Source organism: Aythya marila, assembly GCF_965140915.1.
Source record: "Aythya marila genome assembly, chromosome: 21".
In the NCBI taxonomy this organism is placed as follows: domain Eukaryota; kingdom Metazoa; phylum Chordata; class Aves; order Anseriformes; family Anatidae; genus Aythya; species Aythya marila.
In genome coordinates, this window is record NC_139062.1 from 2,036,217 (window position 1) to 2,062,661 (window position 26,445).

The 26,445-nt window shown below is 41.8% G+C and overlaps 1 protein-coding gene across 5 annotated transcripts in view; it reads left to right on the top strand.

Annotated features, from left to right (window-relative positions):
* CAMTA1 (calmodulin binding transcription activator 1) overlaps nucleotides 1-26,445 on the top strand; it is a 329,027-nt gene that overhangs the window by 109,863 nt on the left and 192,719 nt on the right. For all 5 annotated transcript variants that reach the window (XM_082777008.1, XM_082777004.1, XM_082777002.1 and 2 more), the window contains one exon: nucleotides 19,436-19,571. In XM_082777008.1, the coding sequence (XP_082633134.1) occupies nucleotides 19,436-19,571 (136 nt within the window). The remainder of the gene's footprint in view (nucleotides 1-19,435; nucleotides 19,572-26,445) is intronic.

Below are 26,445 nucleotides of genomic sequence, written 5' to 3' on the forward strand. Positions count from 1 at the left end.
ATGATCACACATACAAGCAAATCACATCTATTTATTTTTAAAACCCAGAAGGCCTGGTATTAAAGCTGTCAGCTACTTATCACAGCATCCATGAGGCGGAATGATGGATCCAGAGCCTGGCTGTGTTTTCTAGGCTGCTTGTGGCACAGAGCAGCGGGCAGGATTTTGCCACTCGGGCTTTCCTTGCCTTGCCGTCAGGGATTTCTAAAAGCGCTGTCGGATGCTGGCTGTCGGGCAGAGATGCTCCGCAGGTTTCCATCGCCAGACTGTGCTCGGAGCCCAGCTCCGTCTGCGTGAGCTGGCAGCAGAGCTGGCTCTGCTGGGCCCCGGGTTCAGCACTTCCCTTCCCCTCCTGTGATTTTTTTTCCCTCTTAAATCCTCATATTTGCCTCTAGCAAGAAGATTTTTGCAGAGAGAAGCACTCTGGAAAAGATCAAGGTCTGACCACCTCTTTTTTTTCCTGCTCCAGTGGGAGCTTTATTGTGTTAGAGAAGTGGTTATTGCTTTTGTTTTGCTGCTTTTGGTGCTGCTTCCTTGTTACATTTCTGCTGAATGGCCTTGTGACATTCAAACTAATAAGCAAACGGTGCATTTTGGATTTTTTAAATCTATTTTTAATGATTAATTCTGTTTCCTACTGCTTAGGAGCCACTAGTGGCAATGCATTTTTTTCTTTTGACAACTTCAAAAGAAGTTTCATCTGAAGTAAAAGAAACTTGCTCCCAGGACTTTCAGAGCTATTACCAGGTTTACTTGAAGCAATTTGGTCTCCCCAGCTGTTCAAATGAAAGTAAAAATATGACGTACAAAGTATTACTACTTTTTTATTATTATTATCTATCAAGCTAGTTCTTTCATAAGCCGTGCTTCATCAGGAGTAAATCTATTTCCTATTTCACCTGTGTTGCCTGATTCTATATGGATTAGCATTTCTCACACTGTGGAGCGTTTTTGCTCTAAACCAAATCTCTCTTCATACAATAGATTGCCATCTTATAATATAGGAATTATTTCTCAGTCACTTTAAAAGTCCTGCTTCATTAGCTCGGTGACTGTTTGGTAATTTGCAAAGTCACTTTCACAAGTTTTAATACTCTCTGGCTGAGAGTCCTCATAATAAATGTATTAGATCTTAATAGTGTTATGATTGCGTCAGAAGTGGGGGAAAAAAAAAATCAGAAGCGGTAATTAGCTCTGACCTCAGGATAAGCAAGCACCGTGTAAGAGATGGCAGGGACAGGGCTCGGAAAGCCCTCGCGGGCTACTTGCCTGGAAGCTGGCTGCTTAAGATCCCCTAAAATCAGGGGGTTGAGGGCTACAAGCCCTGAGACCTCTGAATTGCTTTATTTGCTTCTGGAAGCTTTTTGGGCGGGGGAAAAAAATGCATAATTATCGGGAAACCACACCAACTGGCCTGGTGCCTCCCTCGTGTGTCTTTGGCTTCCTTGTTTGTCCTGTGAACAGCAGCTTCTTGCCAAGCGTTTACCTGGTTGGTTTTGTTTGTTTGTTTCTCAAGGCAAAACTTAATGGGAAAATAAGTTCTGACATTTTGATAAGAGCCGGTTCTTGTTGCTTTGCACTGCGGATTTTTGATTCTAAGCGGCTTGAAAAGTGGCTGAGCTTAAATCTCGTTTGTCCAATCTGCATATTGCATCAGTGGTGGAAATTGGGTGAACTCAAAGGTCACTTCATAAACACTTGAAACATGTTTGGATGAAGGTAGAAATGTTCAGTCACAGTAGTTTATCAAAATGCTGCCGTTTGTGGTTGTTGGGATAGGTGCATAATGAATATCTTGAACTCTTCAGTCTCTACTGTATTTGGAATGTAGAAACACGGACGTTAATGGAAATACTTTATATTCATGAAAAAGGCAAACTTCCTGTTATTTAGAAAGCTCCGTTGCAATGTAAGTGAATAAATTGTAAATTGTGTGCCCTGCCATCATTTGTAGTAAAGCATTCCCTCCCTCCCCCTAAAAACAAATCCTGAATTAGCATTTTAAAATTATATTTAAAATATTTCAGTGAGCTTCCTGTTAGCTGGGCAGTGCACAAAAATTTAAATGCTTGAATTTCACTTCATTAGAGAGTTCTGCTAGCACTAAGATAATGTCAGTGCAGTTTTTGGTTGTGTCTTTCCCCAAATGCCAGAGCTTTTCTGAGTTTTTTCTCCAAGCAAAAAGCCACAGTGAAATCATTAAATTTCTTAATTATTTTCATAAATCTTACATGCATAAACATATGCAGAGCTCTTTTTTTTTTTTTAAAGTGGCCTTTTGAACGAAGAAAGGTCTTTGTTACTGGGAGGTTTCTAAAATGAAAAGAATAAGGAACAATAATGCCAACTTGAAAGCAAATCATGCAATTTCCGGAAGGGATGCTTGTCAGGGAAATGCTGCACGTGTGCCTTCAGAGCCAATAATATCAAGACTTGAGAGTTTTTGCTTTTGGCAAAGGAGCAGAAACTATCTGTTGTGGTTTGTTTGTGGTTTTTTTGTTGTTGTTGTTGTTTTTTTTTAAGCCTGCCTTGCACCTTTTTTAGCAGCATTTCTGGTGCCAGCGTGTAGGGAACAGTAATCACCTGACTGTTCACTGTCAGCATAAGCTGAGAAAATAACGGAGGAAAAAGCAAAACAGTAGGTTTTTAATATAAAGAGATTCAGCAAACATTTACCCTTAGATGTCTGGCACAATGTTCTATGTTCTAAAATTGCGAGTGCAGTTTACTAAGGTGTGACAGAAAGTTTTAAAACATGATTCATACTAATTTAGACGATCTCGAATTAGGACATGATATAAGAAGGATTTGTTATTATTAAAAGTTAGTGCAAGCTAAATTAATCTGAAAATGTGTAATTTTATCTCAACTAAAAATACCATAAGGTAATTAAATTGATAAATAGGATGAGCTGAGAAGGTATAAGAAATGATAAGCATCTGAAAAATAATAATTGAGTTTGTATTGTAAACAAAGACCCATAGGAATTCTTTTTTTTTCTTTTTTTTAAGTTGCTTCATTATAAACTTTAAGTCAAGAATGCTTAACAGCTTGGCATATTTGGGGGAAAAGGTTGATTGCGTTTATATTTGGTTGTGTGGTTTGTACATCTGCAGGATTCTCAGTATTTGGAGTTGATGCTTTCTTATGGCATACTAGTTTGTTAAGTTTGAAAGAGCAACACTTAAAACTGGGATCTGTGTGTGCCCAAGTGAAACTGGTCATGTTGGAGATTCATGTGAACTTTTCATCTAATTTTTCATAATGTCACGTTACAGTCATACTTGGGTCTTTAACACAGAAATCTATAAATGAGATTAATATCATTAAAATCGTTGGTATATTAATTCTGAAGCACATGAAAGCCCATATTAGAGTGAATAAGTAATCTTTTGTTCTGTGCCAAAGTCCTTTGCTTATTCCTTCAAGCAAGCAGCAGGAAAGGAGGGTCTCGTTGCAGTAGCTGGTCAGGTCGCCTAAGAGCCTCGTCCCGTTGTGATGTTCATGTGCCCCACATAACAGAAATCTGTGAAAGAGAATAAGCGGTATATTAAAGCATCATTTGAATGAAATTCTGGAGCACAGAAGATGTGAGCACTTAGAACAAAGGATTAGCTGTAGCAGCCCTCAGACACTGATAAGGGTCTGTGTTGGCGCCTGTATCGTTTGCAGTGAGCGTTGGAGATGGATGGAGAGAGAAAATAGGCACTGTCTTCTTCTTGGCTTGATCTAGAAACCAAACAGTGTGGGGAAGTGAGATGTTAAGGAATCTGCCTCGTGTCTTGTTTTAGTTATAATGACTAATTTAATGTATCTTTTGTGATACCGCACAATCTGCTTGGTACTAGTGTGCTATATTACGCCACTCTTTCATTTTGCAAAGGTCTGTGGGAAAAATGCAAAAATGTTTCCTTTCCATTTGCTGAAATTACTTTACTCTTAATTCTGAAAAATTGCTTTACGGATCTTCATATTTCACAGACCATAACTGGATTACTACCTTTTACTGGAATACTCTGTGTTAATGAAGACCGATTGGGATTATATAATAGATTTCCTCTAAAGAAGGCATTATGTGGTTATTTTTAACTGTCTGGCATTCTAGTTAATTGCCTTGTCATCATTAATTGATGGAACTAAATTGATATAAATAAATAGATTATCTTCCTGAGGTTAATTTGAAAGATAGGAGGGGCTTTCACCCGACTGCTGCGGCGACGAGGGCCCCTGCCAGGCAGGGCGTTCAAGCATGCGCCTCAAATAAAGCGTTCAATTAGTGAGCATTGAAATCGACCACGGGGTGGGACTGCTCGTGCGCCGAAGGTTACGCTCGTGCTCAATCGATGTCACAGTTCATAAAACAGTTTTCCTGCACTGCCTGGAAAACAAATGAAGCCGTGCTCGGTGCTGCCAGGGGGAGGAGAGGGGCCCTCGCCCAGCGGGAGAGCTCCAGGCTCCCTGTTCTCACTGCTGCCCAAATGCACACAGATATTGCTGTGACACCTCCTAGGTTTCTTGGACTACGCCGACATAGCCTTTCTGAAACTGTCCTCGATGGTACATAAAGGTTGAGAGAGGCTCAGTTTTAAGCTTCAGCCCTCCAAAGAGCTGATTGTCCTTGCTGAAGACTGAAAACAGCCAACCCATCAGCATGACTTATTTGACAGATTGAAGTCCTCTGGTTACCAGGTTAGTCCAGATTTACGTGTAGACGAGTTGCTATTAATCAGCAATCAACTAAGTCCATGAGTAAATCGACATTTTAAAAATCAGATTGCAATGTTGCATAAAATGTGCCTGTATGGAAGGAGAACCCACGGTGGCTGATGAGCTGCACATTATCTCAGGCATCCTTTCCCTTCGTGCTCTGCACATTTTCTGCAGAATCTTGTTTTGCTAATCAGGGCACTCTCCTTGGCATTCTGCATTTGTGTCTTGACACCACTCCCAGATTGGAGCTTAAGTGCTATGTAAACGTGTGCTCTGAAGAGTATTCCCCAGAGCTCTACGGGAAACTTCCTCCCACTGCCTTGCACATCGCTTGCAAGCATGCCAAAAAGAAGAAAACAAAACCCAAATCCCTCCCCAAAGCAGGAAAGAAGCTGTGTTCCAGGGCAGGCAGGGCGCCAGAGGCGGGTGCGTGGGAGCTCAGCTGAAGCAGGCTGCGAGACCCGAAGGCATCGAGCGGCTCTGCCGGAGGCACAGGCCCCGAGACCCAGCCTGGTGTTCGGGAGCCGCCACCTCGCCGCCTGCCTTCTCCTCTCTTTCAAACACAGTCGGGTCCAACCCGTTTGTTCCCCTTTTGACAGCTGCTTCTGCTGTGCTGTTTCGTGTGTGGTATGTGGGATGCAGGGCTAGTCCATTTCTAGCTGCTGAATGATGCTCATTAGCAGGCGTTTTCCTTTGCTGCTTTGCAGAGCCCAGGGTTTGCAGTGCTTGCTCAGATTTACTTTCAGCAGTTGCGTTTGCTCGGAAAATTGGGAGGGAAGATTCCTGTTCACAAGGCTTCAAAAACAGAGAGAGTGAACAAATGGTTCCTTTGGCTACATCTGTGTTTAAAATGCCTTTTCTGAAGTCCACATTACCCTCACTTATACATTGTATGTAGCATTTAGCCCTCATCCTCTCCTGGAGCAAGGTTTGGGAATTCCTTCCCTCCTCTCAAGTTTTACAGACACTAGTAGGACCCCCCCAGGTCCTCTCTGCCTGGCTGAATGTGCCCAGCTCTCAGCCCTATCTTTGTCCTCCAGACCCGCCACTGGATCCGTGCCTCCTGCTTGCCCGCTCCTGCCTCGCGCTGGGCAGCCAAGGCCGGGAGCCTGGCTCATGCCCGGGTCTTTCTGCCGCCCCCAGCTCACCGGCAGGTGGGTGACAGCAGCATGAGGCTCTGCCTGCCCTGCTCTGCTTAGGATCCACACTGCTCGGCTGCCCTCTCTGGAGCCAGCTGAGGTTACGCTGACTCTGGCTTGGAGTTAGGATTTGCCGCCTGCTCTTCTAGTGGGAGGCGGGCTGCTGAGCTGGAGGGTGTCCTGTGAGCAAGCACAGCTCTCCTGGAGAGCCTTTGATTTAAAAGCAAGTCGCAGGCTGTTCCAGCAGCCCCGTTTGCTGCCCTGTGCCCTGCGAGCTGGGCCAGGCACTGCCAGCGCCTGCAGCAGGCGCCCCGGCCCCGCTGGCTCCCTGCAGCTCGCTGCTAATCCCAGCACCGCCGAGCATCTGAGGCCTCTCCAGATCTGTGGAGGAAATTGAGGTCTGTAATCGCGTTCTGCCAGCCATGTTGTTGGCTGTGGTGTTGGAAGTTCGTTGACTGTCAAACTGCAATTTCATTTTGAAGTGGTTCTCAATTAAAATTTATAATTAACAAGTTATTATTCAATTTTCAAATATTTGCAGATTTTATAGTGTCTCAGGGCATGAGCCAAGCTCCGCTGTAACTGAGGGAAAACTGGAAACCTCTCTCTTTCCTGGTGGCGTTTTCTCAGCGTGGCACGGAGCTCTCTTTGCTTCCCTCCAAGATTTTCTGGATCTCAGCTGCGCCCCAGCAAATCTGGGTTTGTCCTGCCCGTGAGACACAATACTGTGAGACACACAATACCGTGAGACTGCTTCTCTGCTGCTGTCCTGGTCAGCCCCTGCAGGGAGCTCGGGCAGTGCACGTGTCCCAGAGGACACCTAAAGATGGGCAGGAGGTGGTTAAACCCAGCACAAATAGCAGGGTGTGCAGCTCCCGCTGGGGGCAGGAGGAGGCATTGGTAATTGCAGCAGAGTGGGGTGAGGATTTCATTTGTGTAGGAGCAGCTTCTTGAGTGACTGAGTGTCAGCGCCATGCGAGCGGAGGAGAGGAGATCTTTTTCATTCTAAAGAGTGAAGAAAGCAGAGGTAGACAGATGTGCCTGAGCACATCTTTCTGGGTGATAATCTTAGGGGCGTGCAAATGCATGTTGTCTTTAAAATGTGCAAACACATGGATGCTCACGTAGGCAGAAATAAGCTGCCAAATATTGCAAGGCTCAACTCCCCCTGACCTCTCTGCAGAGGGAAGTAATGCATTTCATGAATCAGGGAAATGGTCATTGACAGCATCCTTGCAGTTCTGACTGGAATATGGTATTTCTGACTGAAGGAGATTCGGTCCCACTTTGACACAGCCCTGGAAGATCTTGTTCACCTTCAGCCCATGTTTGTAATGAGTAGGGAAGCTCAACCAGAAGTAAATTAATAAAATTGTTAGAATTTTCTTTGTTTTCTCCTCTAAGCTCTCTCCTTCCTCCCTCTTGTATGTATATCCCTCTCTGTATCCATGCTAAGCTGGGAAGTTACCTTGATTTCAAAACTGACGTCTACGTGTGGTCTTTTATCCTGGTTAATTAGGGCAGTATGTGGGCATCGTGTAGAATGAGATGTCTCCTTCTGTTTGAATGTCTGCCCTGATGCCTGCTTTTATTTGTTTTTTGTTGGTTTTGTTGGTGCGCGTGCGTGTGATTTTATAGAATTACAGCCCACGGAACTAAGTCATCTTAAAATAAGATTTTTAAAAGTTTATCAGAGCCCTACATCGTTGGCATAATGACTTGTTTCCATGGAGATAGCAATCAATAACGCAAAATGACTGTTAACACAAAGCCATTTTGGAAACCTTGTAGGTATATTTGAAAATATAGATCAAACGGGCTCTTCTCGGTAGACTAACAGATATTGGGATGATTGATATGAAAACAGCTTAAAGCATTCATGAGTTGTAAGAACTAATTCTCAATAAATCACGCAACATCCCCATAGGAGTAAGGAATAAGAGATAAATGAGGACTAAAGAAATTGGTAAAGGTTCTTGAGCAATAAAGAGATGAACACCAGTTCTTTTAAAATTATATTTAAATGAACAAAGTTGATTCAACTGTCTTTTTTCATGCCTTGTGCTAAGATTTAGGTCTATAGCATGTCATTATATCAAGAAATAATTTGCCAAAAGACTTTTTAGCATTTCATATGCATTCCACTTAATGACAATTTTAATATTCTAGCTTTTTTCCGATATTGTTATGAGAAGGTTTCAATTGCTTGGCATACTGAGAAATTCATAAAAATTGTTTCTAATTTCTTTTTCAAGTCTGGTATAGAGTGTAGAACCATCAACATATGAATTATCATGTTATTCAAAAAAAAATGTTCAGAATACTGTTGTTAGCCTACTGGTTGAACTATATATATAGCTTTGGGACAGTGCAGTTTCCAGAAGTACATTCCTGTTTAGTGAGCCTAATGACAAGGGTGCTAAAAACAGGTTCTGAATTACTGCTTTGATAAAAGGAAAAAAGCTCCTCTGGCATGTCATATTAGGAGAACAATGTGCATGAGATATTTCCGTTATTGACCAAAAAATAAAAACAAAACAAACAAACAAAAAAAACCACCAAACAAAACAACAACAACAAAAAGAAGGTGTGATTTTACTTGTACAAGTTACTGATGCTTCAGAAAAGTCTAAATTGTGGCTAATATTGGTGGTCAGGCGATGGTTGGACCAGATGATCTTGGAGGTCTTTTCCAACCTTAATGATTCTATGAAATTCTGTTGAGCATCAGAGATCATAAAAAGCCACCCTGTAACTAAACTTCTCCTTTCCCTTACAGATTATTTTACATTAATTGAATTTCTGAATGTGAATTTCAAGCTTTAGGATCTCAGAGCTGCAGTTTTGTCTTTTATTTGGAGGCAAAGGAAAGTAAGAAAATTCAAAGGGTTGTAGTTTTTTGTTTTTGTTTGTTTGTTTATTTTTGTCAAATAACTTCTTGCTGTGCTATTCTAACCCAACAATACAAGTTTGGGGAATCATATTGAACTGTATCTAACAAGCCAAACGGGACTGGTGCAACCGAACCACTTACACATTCTGAAACTGCACCCTAGGCAATGTCTAATAGAGTCTGTATTTACATGGGGAGTGCTCTGAGCCAAAGGCTCTGTTTGGACTCCAAAATCCACTGAAGCTAATGGAACTTCTTCCCCTGACATAAAGGGTTTTGAATGAGGTTGCTCTACTGAAGAGCTAATTTGGAAGGCATAGACCAGTGCTCCCAAATCAATATGGCATATATTTATACGAGCAAAGTACATCAAACTACCGAGGTGATTTAAAGTAACACTTAACCTATAAACTCCCTGGAAATTCTTTCAACCTCTGTAATGAAGCATTTCTTTAGTAGATGTTTATTTTATTTTGGGGGATATGTTTATGTTGTAGAGATGCAGATACTTGAATCCAGAAGAATGTTTGATAGATGGAGGCATAAGAACAAGCGGTTGTTATCCGGGATATTTTGCGGTATTGCCAATGCAAGTTCTGGCATTAGAGCTGCCTGAGTTTTGCATTTTTATTCCTTGAGAGGTTTTTAATGTTCAATATTTTGGGCAACTCAAGATCATAATGGCACCTAGAAATTGTTTCCTGAAATAAAAAAAGAGTACTCTGACTAAGTATCACTGTTGGCTCTTTCACAAGACTAGTGTTTCTTACTGCGACATGCCCTGAGGTGTAACTTGGAGAACGATGACATCCAGATGATGCTTTGGAGGGAGACGGAGCTATGAGGGCTCCTGAAACCAAAGCAGAGATGGTGGGGGAAGATGGTCGTTGCTTGTGTCAAAAATTAACACAACCTCAAAAAGCGTCGGCATTGACTAAACAGAATTTCCCTCTGCTTTTTTAAGCGGCTGTAGAAATAAGAGAATTTTTAGTGATCAGATTAATCAGACCAAGTAGCCATGAGATGCAAAGATGCTGTGTGAATCTTCTGTAGAGCTCAGTCTTTGGCAACAAAACACGATATCATTGAGTGTAAATGACAGCAGAATAAATGTTTACTGAGAAGTCAAATCCTATCATTAGCTATATTACTATTATTAGTGCTATTGTTACTGTTCCCTATTTCCTTTCCAGTTGTATCAAGAGCAAGTACTGAGTGTGAAAACGTGCAGGCTTTTCCTGTGCATTCATGCAAATAGGTCTTGGTAAAGAGTAACAGTGCTGACTGGTGCCAGTTGTTAAATGGAAACACACATCCTGTGGCTGCCACATCACGCTGCCCCTCTGCAGCCTGCTGAGGACTTTGGGGAGCGCGCAGGTCTGAGACATTCCTCATGTTGTGGCGTGCACGCCTTTGGCAGATTTCATCAGGAAAGATGGGTTGATGACTGTGGATCGTCACCGGGTCCGTGACACAGTTAGACGGATGATTAAATGTCTGAGCTGCGCTGTCCTCCCGCTGCCGTCCGCTCATCACTCACCTCGGAGCCTGCCCACGGCCGTGCAGACCACGGCGGGGTTTGAGCTCCGGGTCAGGCTGTGTGTAGGTCCAAATGTATCCAGACCTTACCTAAAATGCTTTATTTGGCAGCCCATAAACAGTCCTGTGATATGATAAAAATGCTACCTTTGTACTGATATGTGCTTGTTCAGTCGTGTTTGGTTGGAGCAGTATGTAATTACTCCAATACTTAATGAACAGCATTAGTTTCATTGATGAACACTGAGGCTACATGCTGGAAAGAGGAGGTAAGGATTAAGTTTTATGGCCTACTGCTGCTATGAAAAGGAGCATCCAGACACCAATTAATGTCCCCTTGATGGGATTAGTCGTTGCATTAACTGCAACTATGGATAAAATTGCTAAGTCTGTTATTTTAGACTTTAACCTCTTAGATATTGCAGATATGAAATAAAGTCACTTTTATTTTAAATGCAAATTTTATTTAATGCTGAAGACAAAAAAATCCGGTGTATTTACATTTTTGTGGGATTTGCATCTCTTCCTACATGGATAAAAAGACCTCCTAAGTCTGTATTTCATGAAGGCAGAATTCAAAGGTCAGGTAAGTTTCAAACATGTCATTTGGAATTCCTTCACTTGTCACAGTAATCATCTCAACTTCAAGTGCAGGCAACAGAGACTGTAAAGGATAGGATGGTGGACTCTCCATGCAAGGTGACATACTGCTGGGCCCTCAGTGGATGCTGTGAAATCTGTATTAAGTTATTGTAACAGGCTTTTCTTTTACTTGTGGTCCTGCTGATAAAGGCTGAACATAAACTAGGATCTCTTGTCTTCCAAGGTGAGTGTGAGTCATTGCCTTAGGGTAAAAGCCAAGAGTTTTATTTGGGAGGGGAAAGAAATAGATTATAAAAACAGTTTCTGCCTCTGATGTGTGATCTGCCAGTGATACAGCTGTGATGGACATGCTCCCGAAAGTCTAAAAACATTAGACTGTGTAAATACTGTTTTAAAACTCTGTGTGGAAGAGAGCTATGTCTGAATAAAGCTGTTTCCCTTGGGGTTACTGGAATGAAACATTTGTTGGCCTAACAAAGAAAATGATGTGCATCTCCTGGGGCATGCTGTGAGCAGGGGCAGGGCTCGCTCTGGCACCGAGGAGGAGCAGCGTGCCCCTGCGCTTGCTTTGCCGGGGTGGAGGCTGCTCCCCGATGGCTAGCTTCTTCTCCCAGGGTAGCAAGGGCATGCAAAGCCAGGCAGGTTTTTGAATATGTTTTTGTGTTTTCAAAAGTCACCGTATGACTTTGCTGTTTCACACAAAGCTATTGAATTTGCAGAATCTTTGGTGTTTTTTTTTTTTGGAAGACTACCCCATACCCAAAGCCAAGGGATGTTCCTTCCTGGCTGCGAGGAGAAGGGGGGAGAGAGCGAAGCACCATGTGCATCTCCCACCGCAGCTCCCATGTGTGGGGTAGGTACAATGCCAGGTACAGGAGGAAAGGCAGGTGTCAGTGTCCCTCAGGTCTTTGGGTAGTGCGGTGACGCATTGCCCTCTCTTCAAGGTGTTATGGCTGAGCCTCACCTTTGGGTGACCTCTTCCTTAATGCAGAGAAGATAATCTTTGTGACCTCCTGAAACAACACGGATTCTGGCTGTCTGCTTGACCAGCTACAGGCATGCACTAAAATGCTGGGTTGAGAAATCCTGGTCTGTTGCTGCTAGAGATTCCTCCTTTAGTTTTCGATTTGGACTTTAATCTTCTGATAAGCGATTGGCACCGTGGAGGGGAAATGTCAAGGCAAATGAGGACTTTTAGAGCAGCATTTCTCAGGGGAGAAATAATTTCTGTCATCAGATTTTTTTTTCCCTTGTAAAAACAAGAAGTGAAAGATGAGGTATTTCTGAAATCTTAATGTCAGTTGGAAAGAATTGCAGCTGACAGTCACCGCGTGTTCCCTCCGAGCCCTGCAAGTAAGAGCTGTGATACAATGGCTTTAAATGCTGCACATAGCACAAAAAAAGAAATTAATAGATATTTATTTGAAATCCATCATCTGGAATGTTTGATTCTTATCTACAAGATAAAAACATGCCTGCTTGGATTTCTGCATGACGCTGCTTTAATGTGAATGGGAGGCATCTGGGAGCACTCGCTCCTGGCATTTCTCTCCATTCACAAATTCACCACCACTTCTGTGTAGGTTTTCATTACTGACACTGCACGTTCCTTCCCTTCTCCACTTCCAAACAGGATGCGAGCAGGGAAGTTATAGGCAGTGGGCCTTTGCTGACAGATGAGCTTCAAAAGACTTTGATGCCGTTAGGTACGGTTTGGAATAGACTGAATGCAATTTCCAGCAAAGTGAAGCAAGTTGGTGACATAAACTAAATAGATGATGCTTTTAAGCAAATTGACTGAGTACCAGATGAGGGAGTTAGGGGACTGCATCATTCTTTTCAGATGTTATTATGTACATTCTGTGTTATTTTAAAATGGCCTGTGTTGGCCACACACTATTTTTCTTAGCGTGTTCAGAGCGGTATGTGATTTCCCATGAGTATCGTATTCTCAGTCCTCTCTCTTTAGTTTAATTAACTTGAGAAGAATATTTTGAGGTATGTTTTTTTTTCAGTCTTGCAGAACATTTCTTGTGACAGTAACTCTTTCCTGAACCATCTTCCCCATCCACCTTGTTCCGTGCCTGTGCTGCAGCGGTCTTCTCAGCTGAGGGTGAGAAGGGATTAAACAGTTTCTCAAGAAGGAACAGAGCAGCCCTTCCTGGTCTGCAAGAGGTAGAAACTTTGCATGATTTACAGCACAAGAGTTGTTCTAAGGATAGACATCCAAAGGCAGATCTTTCCTAGCAGTATTAAGTTGTTGTAGGGCTGCCTGCCGAGATCATCTGCCTCTACCTGCGGGTTCGGTCTTGCCTTGCTGTATTGCCTCTGGCATCACTCTCCTGCTCGGAGGGATGGCACGTAGCGGCAGTACAGGAGTGCTGGCTGCCTGACCGCCTCGTTAGGACCATCCAGGAGAGGATTTCACCAGCTTTGCTGAGACAGCCTCTCACCCCACTTGTGTGGCCTGAAACTCACTGCAGCACTGTTCATCTCACTGTGATGATGCTGTGTAGAAGCAGTTTCTGGGCTGGAAAGCTTCGAGTTGCTGATGCCTGCTGGCTCTTTGCTGTGAGAAACTCCAGACTCGATTTGGTATTTTTGCTGTAAAGAACTGAGCTGTTTTAAATATCCAAGTTGACAGGCAATTGAAATATAAATATCAGATGATATAGTAAAAAATCAATTTTAGAGACATGGACCTTCTAGAGGAAGGGTTCTTTTTCTGTTGTCCTGGGGAAAAAAAATAAATAATCTTTTTTAGTTTTGCAATATTTACAATTCCCTTTCAGCAACCGGAGCTCCCTAGGCAGTAAAACATAGTTTTCATTAAATGATATGTCTGACATTTACCAAATCTTTATGGACAATTTAGAGGGAACTAGTTGCATTGAACAGCCTTATTAACATTGCATTAACATGATTAGGGAACATCTTGGTCATTTAGGCCACAGGGGCTTTAATTTATGAGCACAGCAGAGAAGCAGATACGAAGCATCAGCTGACCAAAATATCTTAACCTTAACTTGTTTTCTCTTTACTCTCTCCTTGTGTCTATTTCATGTTCATGACAAGATGAACTGGTTTAGATTCTTATTATTCAAGTAAATGACATTATTAAAAGAAACGAACAAACAAAAGGTCTGCTCAAAATAGGACTCAGAGCCGGGAGCAGATATGCGCGGCTAGACTCCGGCAGCCATGGTCCTGTGTATGGGGCCAGGGTGCCAAACCCCAAATGCCATTTCTGTGAAGTCTTCCCTGGAGCAGCCTCGTGCCCCTCGTTCGGACGGGCACACTGTCGCCACCTCGGTGTTGTTATAGGATATCCTGGGGGCTCTGTGGCCCCAATGGTGCCCACCTGGAGGTGGAGCATCAGCCATCCCACTGGGTCCGTCAGCAGCAAGGCGTGATTGTTTGCTTGGAAAATAAGTCCGAAAATGCAATTTAGCATCTCTTCCCTGGCTGCAGCAGGAACAATTTGGACAAAAATAGCTCTTACGCTGTTGTGCCAATTTATCTGAGAGCCACGGTGGTAAATAACAGGAGGAGAGAGGGAAGCATCTCGGATCTCATCAATACTTAAGACAAAAGGCTTTCTGCTCTGCAATTATTCTCCCTGTCCTTTTCCCTCCTTCCCCCAGGCCACAAACAAGAAGCCTAAAAAGAGATCAGGCAGCTTTTAAATGCCACAGGCTCATAAAAGGAAGGAAATTCAAAGTTGTAGCTGAGACTTCACTCTTCACATGCTCTGTGCTATTTTGGTCTGTAAGCAAGTACACTATCCTGCAAGCTCCACACAGTGGGACCAGAAATAATTACACCGTCTCTGCAAAAAGCCTGGCTGCCCTTGTTTCTGGGCTCAGGGATTCACTCTTGTTTTTTTTTCCTACGCAGCTTTCTGGAAGACAGAAAGTGATGCATCTGCCTTCGTTAGCGCCCAGCTGCTGTGTAGACAGCGGGTCTCAGGGTGCTGTGGGGGCTTTGTGAATGTGAGGACAGGGCTTGCATTGCTGCTCGCCGAGCAGTTGTGATGGTGGCCATTGCGAAGGTTTCCTTGTTGGTATTCCTCAGCCTCTCTGTAGGGCAGTAATTTACAGTAGGAGCAAGCAAGGCGAAGTGCTTGTCTCCTTTGCTGGGGCTGAGTTGTGTGTTAGGATTGCTCCGCTCATCTGATTCCAGTCCCTTCTTCCCTTTCATTTGCTGCCTGTTTTGTAAAAGCAACAAACTGTCTTGCCTCGTTGAAAACAAATATATTCTGAGTGGAGGGAAAAATGCTATTGACCTTTCCACATTATGCTGGAAAATCACCTTGAGGGAATAAGTGAAGTAACGCGGTGTTTGACGTCTGACAAATATAGGTGAGGTGACCTGCTGTGAGATCATGCTGCTGTGTCATGGCCACAAGTTTTTTGTCACGTGCAATGCAAAACTGAGCTGTGCCATGGCCATTCCCAGCTCTGGGGACAAGGAAGGGGTAGCACAGGCTGGCCACTCCAGCAGCTTCAGTGTTTGACACTGCTGGGGGAACGTGCGAACATGCTTTCACTGGTTTAGGGTATTCCTGCTTGCTTTCTGCTGTACAATAATATTAAAATACTATTTTATTATTTTCAATTTAGTCTTACGTTAATGAAAAGAACACTCTGTAGCTGCAAACTAGTAGCTAATCAAATAAAGTAAATTGCTGTTAATGTGTTAGTACTTCATATTATTGCTGTGGTTCCAGGTGGAGTTTAATACGAAGGAAAACAATTGCTTTTTGTAACTGATGCCATGCAGACAACCCTACCTTACTTTAGTTGCAGGCTTCTTAAAAACACAACTGGAGTAGACTGGTAAGGAATTACAGTCCCGGGATAGTTGGCGCTCAGGTTTACAGCTTCTTCCCCGTCTTCTGGAAGGTGTGAATGAAATCTCTGAAGTTACGTGTGCCAGCAAAACCTTCAGAGGAGATCTGGCTTTCAAGCCATACCCATTGTGTGTCCTGGAAATTGCTATCAGATCTCGATCGAGTCCTGCTGCAACCATCAATTTATTGCTCTTGGCTGTGTTTGTGCAAGAGAGATAAGCACAGGAGATCTTCCCTCTCTATTTTTTTTCTTACAGCAAGAGAAATATAGTAGCAATGTGTATCAGGTTAAAATTGCCTCTCATTTTATGAAGATATCTTTAAAAACCAGCTGTTTTCTATGAGCATTAAACCAACTTGATACACTGCTATCAGAATCGACAACTGCTCCAGAGATTTTAAAGAGATTTTGTTTCACTGTGTTTTATTTTATTTCATATAAATCTTGTTAACTATTTTCCAGTGACCTCTTACTACTTTCTTTTTTATCACAGAAATAAAACAACAAAAAACTTATTTCAGCCTTGCAAAATCACAGCAAGGTTGCGTAGCTCAGCTTTATGGTCTGTTCAGCTACTCGCTCCGTTGTGCCACTGAACACGAAATTAGGAGCATTTCACTCACACATTAAAATTTTTCAAGTCCTCCAAGCGGGCATGTAGAACTTGTCATACTTAATCAATATACTCGATGTCGTCTTTGCAACCTTGCAAAGCAGCTAGAAAAAAAAATCAACACAATAATGATTTACCGTGTCATTAGTCCAGCATATCAAATCAGCATGCTTAAAGGAGAAATCAAAGCCTTAATGACGATAGTGCTGCATATAATCTGAGAAAGTGCATAGCAGCCAACAAGTTGCCTTCATGGCCAGGCCGCTGGAGCTGCGTGGGGCTGAGGGGGCCACAGGCACGGCCTTGTGCGGCGCCCGCGCTGTCCTGGGGAAGGCCGCACGTGCAGGGGCTGGAAGACATGAAGTCTAGTGTACACTTTCTGAAAATGCCTGTGCTATGAGTGCCGCGACTCGAGGGGAGGTAAGTTCGAGCACCCAAGTGCTGCTCAGGCCTGCCACAAGGCTGGTATTTTCATTACTTACCTAAGAATGCAGGTAACTTGTAAGCCAGGGCATGTTTCTGAGACTGTGATAAATGGAAATCTTTGATGTTTTGGAGAGTTTGAGCTGACGTGAAATTACTGGAATTTTTTAGAATAAACACAGCAACAAGATATGTAATATTGCTACTGAATTAATGCCACACTGTCTACACCACTGTGTCACATAAACGCTGGAGTTTCAGTAACACTGAGTGTTTATTTTCAGGGTGATGCAGAGGAGAGGAGAACAGCAGCCTCAAGAAGTCCTTAGTGCTGCTCTGCTCAAAGTGGCTGGGAGGAGGAGGGGGAAAGGTGCTGGTTTTCATCGGGTGGGTTACACGTGAGGCGTAGGGCAGGGGAGGAACATGAAGGAACAGATGCAGCAACCGGAGCGTGAGCGTGTAGGGCTCCTGGCAGTGCTGCCACGGCCTGCGAGGCTTAGGCTCCACACAAACCCTTTCGGCCCTCAGCGTGCTGTGTCTGAGAAGAGACTGCAAACACCGGGTCACACCATTTCGCCTGCCTGAGACCCGGTGCAAGTTCCTGGAGAGAGCACTGCAGGCCTAGAAGCAGGGCTGGGAGGCTGGAAGACTTGACAAATGGTCCGATACACAAACCTCCACTTTGCACTGCTAACCATGGTTGTCTGGCTAGCTGAACACACAGACTGTTATTATACTGGTTGTATTTGAAATAAAATACTGTATTTTTATTTGCATAGTATGAATGAAGATTTCTACGTGATCGCAAGGACCTTTTACTTGTGAGCTGGGTTTCTGGTGTTTGTCCAGTTTCTGATCACATCCCATCTTAATTTGGTGGAGGGAAAACACTGGGAGTAAAAGAGGCAGGGCATCCTTTTATGATGGTGTTAAACAGGAACTGACATGCAGAGACTGGGGACATGCATGGCTTTTACGGTAGTTTCCGTGATTGCTGGTTGTGTTTGTTTTGACAAAGGAAGGGTATTGGTTGATCCTAGGTAATTTCAGCTCGCCTATGGTGGTAGAAAACTGTAATTTCCTCAGTAGTAAGTTGGCTTTATGCACTTAATAGAACATTGGTGTGAGTTACTCTATAATTAACAGCATTTACATCAGCGTTACTGCCCTATTATTGTGTGATAAACATTGGTGAAGGCGGTTGTCTTCAAATGGAGGATTTTGTTAGTAGCCTTTGAGGGAGAAAAATGGAGGGAGAGTACCTGCAGAAGACTGGTCTGGTGCTTACACCAGAGCGCCTGGAGTGTTTGTAGCAGAAGAGGGAGGGGAAAAAAGATGCCTTTCCAGCTGGCCCAGGCACTATTTTTTACACCTTTGGCATGCCTTTGAAATCACAAGCCAATAATTCATGAACAGACACTACTTAATTTGGCTTATTTATTTAAAGAGCTTAGTTGTGTTGGCTGGAAGCTAGACTGAAACTCTCATCTGGCCTTAAAAATATTCAGCAGCTTCTAACAATTCCAGAGAATGCTCTGCCCTGTCTGAAAGCACCTTGCTGATAAAGTTCCCAAAGTCGACGTGCACAAGAGGTGCGAAGTGTGTGCTGTTTGGGTGTTCCCTCTCTGTTTCTGTGAAGGCTTCTCTCTGTTAACTTGTTTTGTTTCTGTAGGCTCAGGAGTTTTACTTTATCAAATGTCTCCAGCCAAATCTTTTCTCTGAAAGTTGTTTATTGCTTCTGCTTCTAATGTTGTTGTTTTTCTTTCTGTTCTTGGTGTTCTAAAGCCAAATTACTGTGACTAATGTACCACTGTAAATTTTTGCAGCATCTACAGTACCGCTGTCTGCATGAGACGCATGGTGTCCTTTTAGTGATTTTTTTTTTTTTAATATTACAGCAGAAATGCCCCTTTTGTGTATTGGCTTAGCATATGGCAAACATTTCTGTGAAATATAGTAGTACACCAGAAAGATGCTAACTCCTGTATATTGGACAAATGTCAATGTTTCTTTATTGGTATTCTAAAGCATCAATGCACTTTCTAAGAGGAAAATATTTTCATACATCTTTGAAGTCAAGATGATACTCAAAAAGGATAAAGTTATTCCATGCCTAACATTGATTTAACATTGTTCATATCATTGATATGAACAGTGAAACCAATGTATAAGTTAATGTTTTTCTTTTTACCTTTTTGTTTGTTGCATTATGAAGCCAACATCCATATTCTGGTGCTGCATATGAGGCGTATGTTATCTAATCCTACTGACGGATTAAAAAGGGAGATTGTCCGAACAAAAGGAGTCCTTTTTTTCCTTAGCCATTCTTTCCTTCTAATTTTCAGTGTGTAGTTAAGCCCAAGCATAGTATGTCTTGTGAAGACACAGACTACCTTACTTTTTTTTTCCTTTTTCTTTTCTTTTTTTTTAAATATATATCAACCATTGGCACGCTTCATTAGGTACAAGGTTCTCAAGTAAAATTTTGCAGATTGTAAAACATAGTTAATCCAGTTTACAGTAACAAAAGGTGATTTTTTGGGTGTAATATGAAATAATGCTTTTCTGTAAAGACTTTTGCTGGTCTGCAGTATATTGCTTCATAAATTCTCTTGCAAGTGTTTTTTTCTTTATCTAATTCCTAATTGTTTCTTATTTTCAGACCACAGAATGGTTCTATGATCCTATATAATAGGAAGAAGGTGAAATACAGGAAAGATGGATATTGCTGGAAAAAAAGGAAAGATGGGAAAACCACCAGAGAGGATCACATGAAACTGAAAGTCCAAGGAGTGGAGGTAGGAAAACAGAGGGGCTGTTTTTTGAATGATAGGTGGGCTAAAAAGCAATGGCTCCCCAAATACTTTTAACATGAAATTTCCTATTCAAAGGGAATTGCATTCTCTGATGGTTGAAGTTCAACTGCAAAGCTTCCACCAGCTTAGTTCTCGAGACAATAGGACCGTATTCCCTACATTTATACTGAGTTTTCGGCCAAAATGGTAGAAGGGTATTAAAACATTTAATAGTAGAATTTAGCTGTTTTATTAAGAAATAATCTGATTTCAGCAAATGAATAGTGAAGTTGAAAGGATATATATTTGTATAAGCTATATTGATTTTTGTAGTTAATAGAATGTGAGCATTGCTGTGGATCTGAGGCTGCACCCAGTTATATAGGCATAATACAGAATAATTTGTAGCTTTTAGAGTAATTGTTATTGCTTAAGGACTGGCAAAGTTTGACTTGTTCTCTCAAGCTTTGTCTGATAATGCTACACCTGCACTGTCACCAACTGTAACAGCAGCGTTGCTTGTATCAGTCAGCCCTACCTCGTATTGAATTCTGGATGAATACACAAATATTGGCCTTGATTACACCTAGGTCTGAAAAACATGAAACCTCAGACACCTTTGGAAGAAGATTGGCTTCTTCCAAATGTGTTTGTCAGACGTGTGGCCTGTAAGACACATGTGGGACATGTGGACTGCTACTCCTACTTTCCGTGGCTGTCAAATGCAGCCTCTGCAGAAGCAAACACCCCCCATGGCTCTTTTTTCCTATGTCTGTACCTCACGCCTACTCCTACCACGATGGAAGTTTCGCTAGCTTTCAGCTTCAGCTATGGGTAGGCAAAGCTCTCTGATGTCACCCCTGCGGGCCCTTCTTTGCATCTGTTCACACAGAATTAATCTTTCTTGTGTCTGGGTGTTTAGTACCCTACACTTCCCAAAGTGGCTTCAGGATTTGTGCTGTTTTTTGACATCTGTGCTGCATTACTGAATTAAGTGTGTGGTATTCTGAACAGTCGAGTGTATGGAATATGTTTCATGCTCACGCTTCCTGGTAGGTAATTTGTCATTCTTACATTCTGTCTGTTTTAATGAGGTTTTTGGTTTTAAAATAGTATTAAATGGATTTCATTATATTACACGAGGGAGACATAACTTCGTTCCATAATTTTTACATCCAATAACAATGTTTTATTATGACAAGCCCCCAAAAAAGTCAGCATAATAGAAATTGCGCTTTGTTTTTGTTTAGGGTTTGCAGAGCTGGATTTAATTAACTTCCATGAACTTTAACAATGCAGAATACCAAAACTTGTGCCGCAAAATTTAGCTATAGGACGGTGTCCATTGGCCACAACACATACACATTATTAAAAAAAAACTTCCTAACATTTTTTTCAAAGATGGAGTGATCAACCATTAGTGCCTGACTTCTTGAATGTCTGTGCCTGTCACATTTAACTCAAATAGTCCTTCACTGAATCCAGTAATTTCTATTTTACTGAAGTCTATCTTCTAGAAAGTAACAAACCTTAAATTGAAGATAGCAAGGGATGGAGAATTCACAGGTCTCCCAGCAGGTAACACCATGACTGTGCATGGATCTGGTTCCTGAGTCTATCCTGTGAATGATTAATGGAATTTTTATTGGGGCCTAAAACTGGTGGAAGAAAATTTCTACATAAATCTGTGTATTAAGTAGCACTAAGGGGAGTATCAAAATCCAGACTGATCATTTAAATGTTGAAAAGAAATTAACATTTTTTCCCTGAGGGTATCAGGTCCTCCAAAGGAAGCAATGATTCAAGTGTAGTGATTTATGTAAGGAAAGACAGAAGAAAATATAAACTCGCATGAACAAACAAATAGAGATTCAGGTCAAGATGAGGAAGTTAACTCAAGCATACATTTGAAGCTAGAAGAGTTGGATTCATTGTAGAAATCTCTCTTGTACTTTGAGTATGTCCTCCTTTACTTGTCTTTCAGCTTTGTTGACTTAATTCTAGGTAAAGCCAGACGAAAATGGACATGGTAATAAAAAAAAAAAAAAAAAAAAAAACAGTCTGGGTCTAAAACAGCTTACTGTGTTCCTATCTTTTCTAAAGGCTGTAGGGATTTTCCTGTAGGATGAGCTCAGGCTTGCTCCACCTCACTGCACCATGGGTCATTTTCTTACCAACCTGCTGTAATGTTTTTTTGCTACCTGCTATCTCATTTTGCTGACAGTGTTGCATCTAAATAATTACTACAGATCTGAGTTCTGAACCATGTAGAAAAAGGTAATTTTCTTGACCTCTAAGTGTTGCTTGGAAAGAATTATGTATTTTTAACCATCTTAATTGCTACATCAGGACACTCTGCAATGCCGCTTCATGGACAGAGTTATGTTTTTGTTTCTGATGCCATCCTAATTGGAAGTGATGTTCTTTACTTTGACACATAGACAACAGATTTAAAATAATAAAAAGGGCTCTTTTTAAAGTTGGAATGATATTGTCGTTAACCATATTAGGGTTTAACAGGGCATGAAACAACTGTCTGCCTTGTGGCACTGCCAGATCATTTCTGCTATTCTTGCAGCCAGGAGATAAATAGGCATCATAGTCATACTGATGGAAAAATACAAAGATGAGAGCCAAGAACATGGATAGTATCCAAATTGAGTTTCGAGAGTTGCATCTAGTAGGTAAGAAGGAGAAACATGTTGGCCCATAAAACTACTGACCAGCCAATTCTGAAACACCGTATGTATTAGTAGATTTTATAATTAATTACTTCCTGAGTTTGATGAATATAATGGCTTATACATCTTTCCAAGTTCTGGATAAGAAGAAGAAAAAAGTATTTTTAAACAAGTTTTCACCAGATACTTGGGGACCTTGGTGTTTATCAGTACCATATAAAAAGATTTGGTGTGCATGGACAATGAAGGTAAAGAAAATCTTCAAAATCTAGAAAGAGAAATAAACTAATCAAGCAGACATTAAGTGATAACTGCTTGAAATGCTTAAACTATTGCCTTGCTTAGCATCCCTGTGAATAATTGTTTTGGACATTACTTGGTTAATCTGGTGCACAATCCTGTTAGAACAGGCTTGATAAAACCAAAAAGGAGAAGTTAATTTGGCTTTTCCCTTAACATACATCTTTGTGCAATTCTTTATGGAATCTATTAAAAATCTCCAGTCCATGATCCTTTTTAAAATTCTAATTAATTAGGATCCCTGGTGATATGTTCCTAATCAATTCACATAATTAAAAATTTTAACTAATAAATAATAGTAAGGAGTGTGTTGAAATAGCTGTAACATAATTCCAGACTGGTACTGCTATGAATTTACAAATGGTTGCTTCGGCTAGTGAATTTGCCTTTTCTTATGCATGGGTCTTTCCAGTTGTCTGTAAATGGCACGTTCACATGAATTCATTGTAAACTGCTGCTAAAATTAAAATGAGGTTGTATTTTTGTAGTAAATTCCCTCTTGTCCTCTGTGTTTTGCATGGATGGCATGGGTGCTCTTGATCTTTATGCTATATTGAAAATAATTTTATTCCTTCCAAATCTCAGTGCCTAAAGAGATGTTAGAGAAAATGGTTTTCTTAGACTTCAGGCAAACCACTCACCGGCTGAGTTGCTGTTTGAGCATGAACAGTGTTATCTGTGATGCAATTTTGCCAAACAACTGGTATGAATCCAGTGCTCTAAAAAAAATCAATGGTTGTAGCAGCAGCAGCATTCGTAAGTGCACATCCTCTCATTTCCATTCTTGTGTGGCAGAGGGAACGGTGCTATCAGCTGAACAATGAGGGCCACCTTCAGCAGTCCCAGCTCATCAGTGAGACTGGTTCATTGGTTTTGATTTAGTCTGAGACCGCTAATTTAAGACTGGCGAGATCAGAGAGCAAGATGAATGTGCTAAACTCATATATTTGAAATATCATTTTCTCTCATATATAGATGTATGCTATCTCAGTACAATATGATAATCTTTATGAATTCCTTTAAAAAAAAAAAAAAAAAGGTATAACTTCATTTAAATCTTATTAAGAGAGAAACTCCCTTGTGGAGATGGAGATGCAGAATATCAATTTCGCATGCAGGACTTGTATTTAATTATTATCATAACAGTCCCTTAACACTATTACAGATTAGTCCACAAGGACATGAATGGAAATTTTAGATTATTCAATTACTACATAAACCCTGGAACATAACTGTCAAAACTTTACAAAAGGTTTCTTAAGCATTTGGGGTCTCAAAATGCAATGTACCTAAACTCGATTATTACACAGGCTGTATAACCATGGTGATGATAGCATAATTTACAGCTTGTGAGCTGAGGATGCATGTTAAGATGACTTTTTCTGTTAGTAAATGACCAAATGGGCTTTTCTGTATTATGTAAAATAACCCATAATTGAATATTAAACCACAAAATGTTTTTACATCTTTCAATTCCTTGTTATTGTCAGTGAAATTTACTTGTAAGTTATTACTGGAGGGTGAAAGCAACTTCTGAGATCACACGTTCAAGCAGCACTAATCTTGAAAACTATTCCTAGGACAGTCTGATCCAATTCACTTTAATTTACATGGGCTTTACTCACCCTCAGAGGTGAGCTGTGTAGTTTGCAAACTAATTAGGATTACATTGTTCAGTCAGTCTGCTTAATGCATTCCAGAAAAATACTGCAGAATGGCTTTGGAGAAGAAATTAGAGTTTAATGTGAAAGGCTTTCTGAAAATATTACACACATACGTGCATACATTAACACAAACAAGCACAGCCCTGAAATCAAGAGAGAAAAACTGCTTGGGAATAGTGACAGTTTTTAGACAAATCTATTCTTTATCATTGCTATTAAGATTTTTTTTTCATAGATGACTTTAAGTATTTAAAATCATCTGCCAGATGATTTCGAAGCAAAATCTCCGTTAATCTCCCATAATTCATTCGAGGGCGCAGAGCATAAGAGCATTTCCCCAGCTACGGTTTGGGTCCTGCATCTCTGATTTCCAACTTGTTAACACAATTCATGGTTCAACTCTACTCTCAGAACTTCTGCTAGGAGAACACTTTCTCCCCATGTAAAGGGCCTCTGAGCAGAGACAACATCAGTGCCGGTGTGCTTGCTTTGGTGTTGACCAAGACACGCGTAGTGCAAGGCGAGTGCTTTGTGCTTAGATAAACCAAACTGCAGTAGGGGTGCTGCTGCTGCTGCTCTTCCCCACATGCCAGATACAACTGGTGCCCTGTCCTGATCTGCCATGTGTGCTCTGCTGTCTCCTCCACCTTCCCTCTTGCTGAAGGGTTCCAGGGGACGGATGGGTCAGCAGATCTTCTGGTCTCCCTTGCTAGGCATGTTGGGACTGCCTGCAACCTTCCTCACCTAATAGCTTTACCTTTTTAGGCTTTAGCATCATCAGACATTAGCTCCCCGTTCTGGTTAACTAACATTTGCTCCGTAATCTCTTGTTTGTGCATAAACTACCCTTAAGGTCATCCTGGCATTTTAGTGATTCATGCGTCTGGGTAGTGCTGGGGAAATCAAGGAGCTGGTTTACAGTTTCTGAAGGGGAATATGTATTACCATTAAATCAGAATGAGTCACCTGAGAACCTCTTCTGAAGGGAACATACATATCAATAATGCATTTTCTGTATAGGGATCCTAATGTATGCACTTAAAGTAATGTAAATTCACAGCAAACGTCTGTGGGTTTTGGCATCTTCTAGCACCCTATATGTGTTGAACAGCTTTTATTCTGCAACAAACCTGTAACATACCTAATCCTTTAATTGCTTTAGCTTATTTTATGGTTGATAACTTTAATCAATAAAAGCTTTCTCAATATCTGGCTGTTTCAGAACTGAAGGTTCTGCTGAGATGCGGGTGATTGGCTTGCGTCTATGTATTTTTCTGAGTGGGACTATTGACAGGATTTATTGTTGGCATCTCAGATAGAACCTGTGATGGTTATTAAGTCTTTTAAGACTCCTTTGGGAAAGAAACCCGAAAGAGTTGTATGTGACTATGTTGTTGTGTTTTTTTTTTTTTAATTATTATTTGGGCAGATCATTGTGGGGATGTGCTGACGACAAAGATGTGTAGAGCCTTCCTTGCTGTGTAGAAATGACGTTTAATTAGTCTAAACCTTGCAGAATGCTTTGCTGTCTTCACACATTTTGTTCAGGAGTGCATGGCATTAGGCACGGCTGCACGGTAGGAAGGTCTCCATCTCTGGAAGGCCTCAATCTCAGTACCTACAGTGGCGCTGAGTCTGCTGGTGGTCCCAAGGGCTGCGGCTCAGTGGTGCCTGCGCTGCTCTGACCATGCGCGGGGAGAGGCCGGGGCCAGGTCTGCACGGCCTGGGGGCAGCGCTTGGAGCCACCCCAGCGAGGGGGCGAGCCTCCGGGCCCTTGGTGTCCTGGAGGGAAGGTGCATGCAGGAATTGTTTGTTTGCCGATGTTCAGAGACACGTTTTTAACCATTTGGCTTTACCTGCTGCATGGCCTAACCCATGCCAAGCTCCTAATGCAATTAACTGCATTAAGAGAAGTGGGAAGAGAAGCGCTCTTCCTCCTGAAGCCCTGGGGACAGCTGTCCTGGCGTGCTCTGCAGGGGGTGCTGCCTTTGTCAGAAGGTGGAAGACGGAGGCTTGGTGTTAATTCTCATTGCTCTAGCACACCACAAAACCACCTTCATCACAGCTCTCTTGAAGCGCCTCGAGCCCACGTTTAATGTTCCGTTCTGTCTGTGTGCGGTATTTCTAGTCCGTCAGAATTCCAAAGCACTTGACGTGCAGCCGAGGGTAAGGAGCTGCAGGTAAGGACAAGTGTAAGTACGTTCTTAAATGCTTTTCCCTGTTCTTAAATGA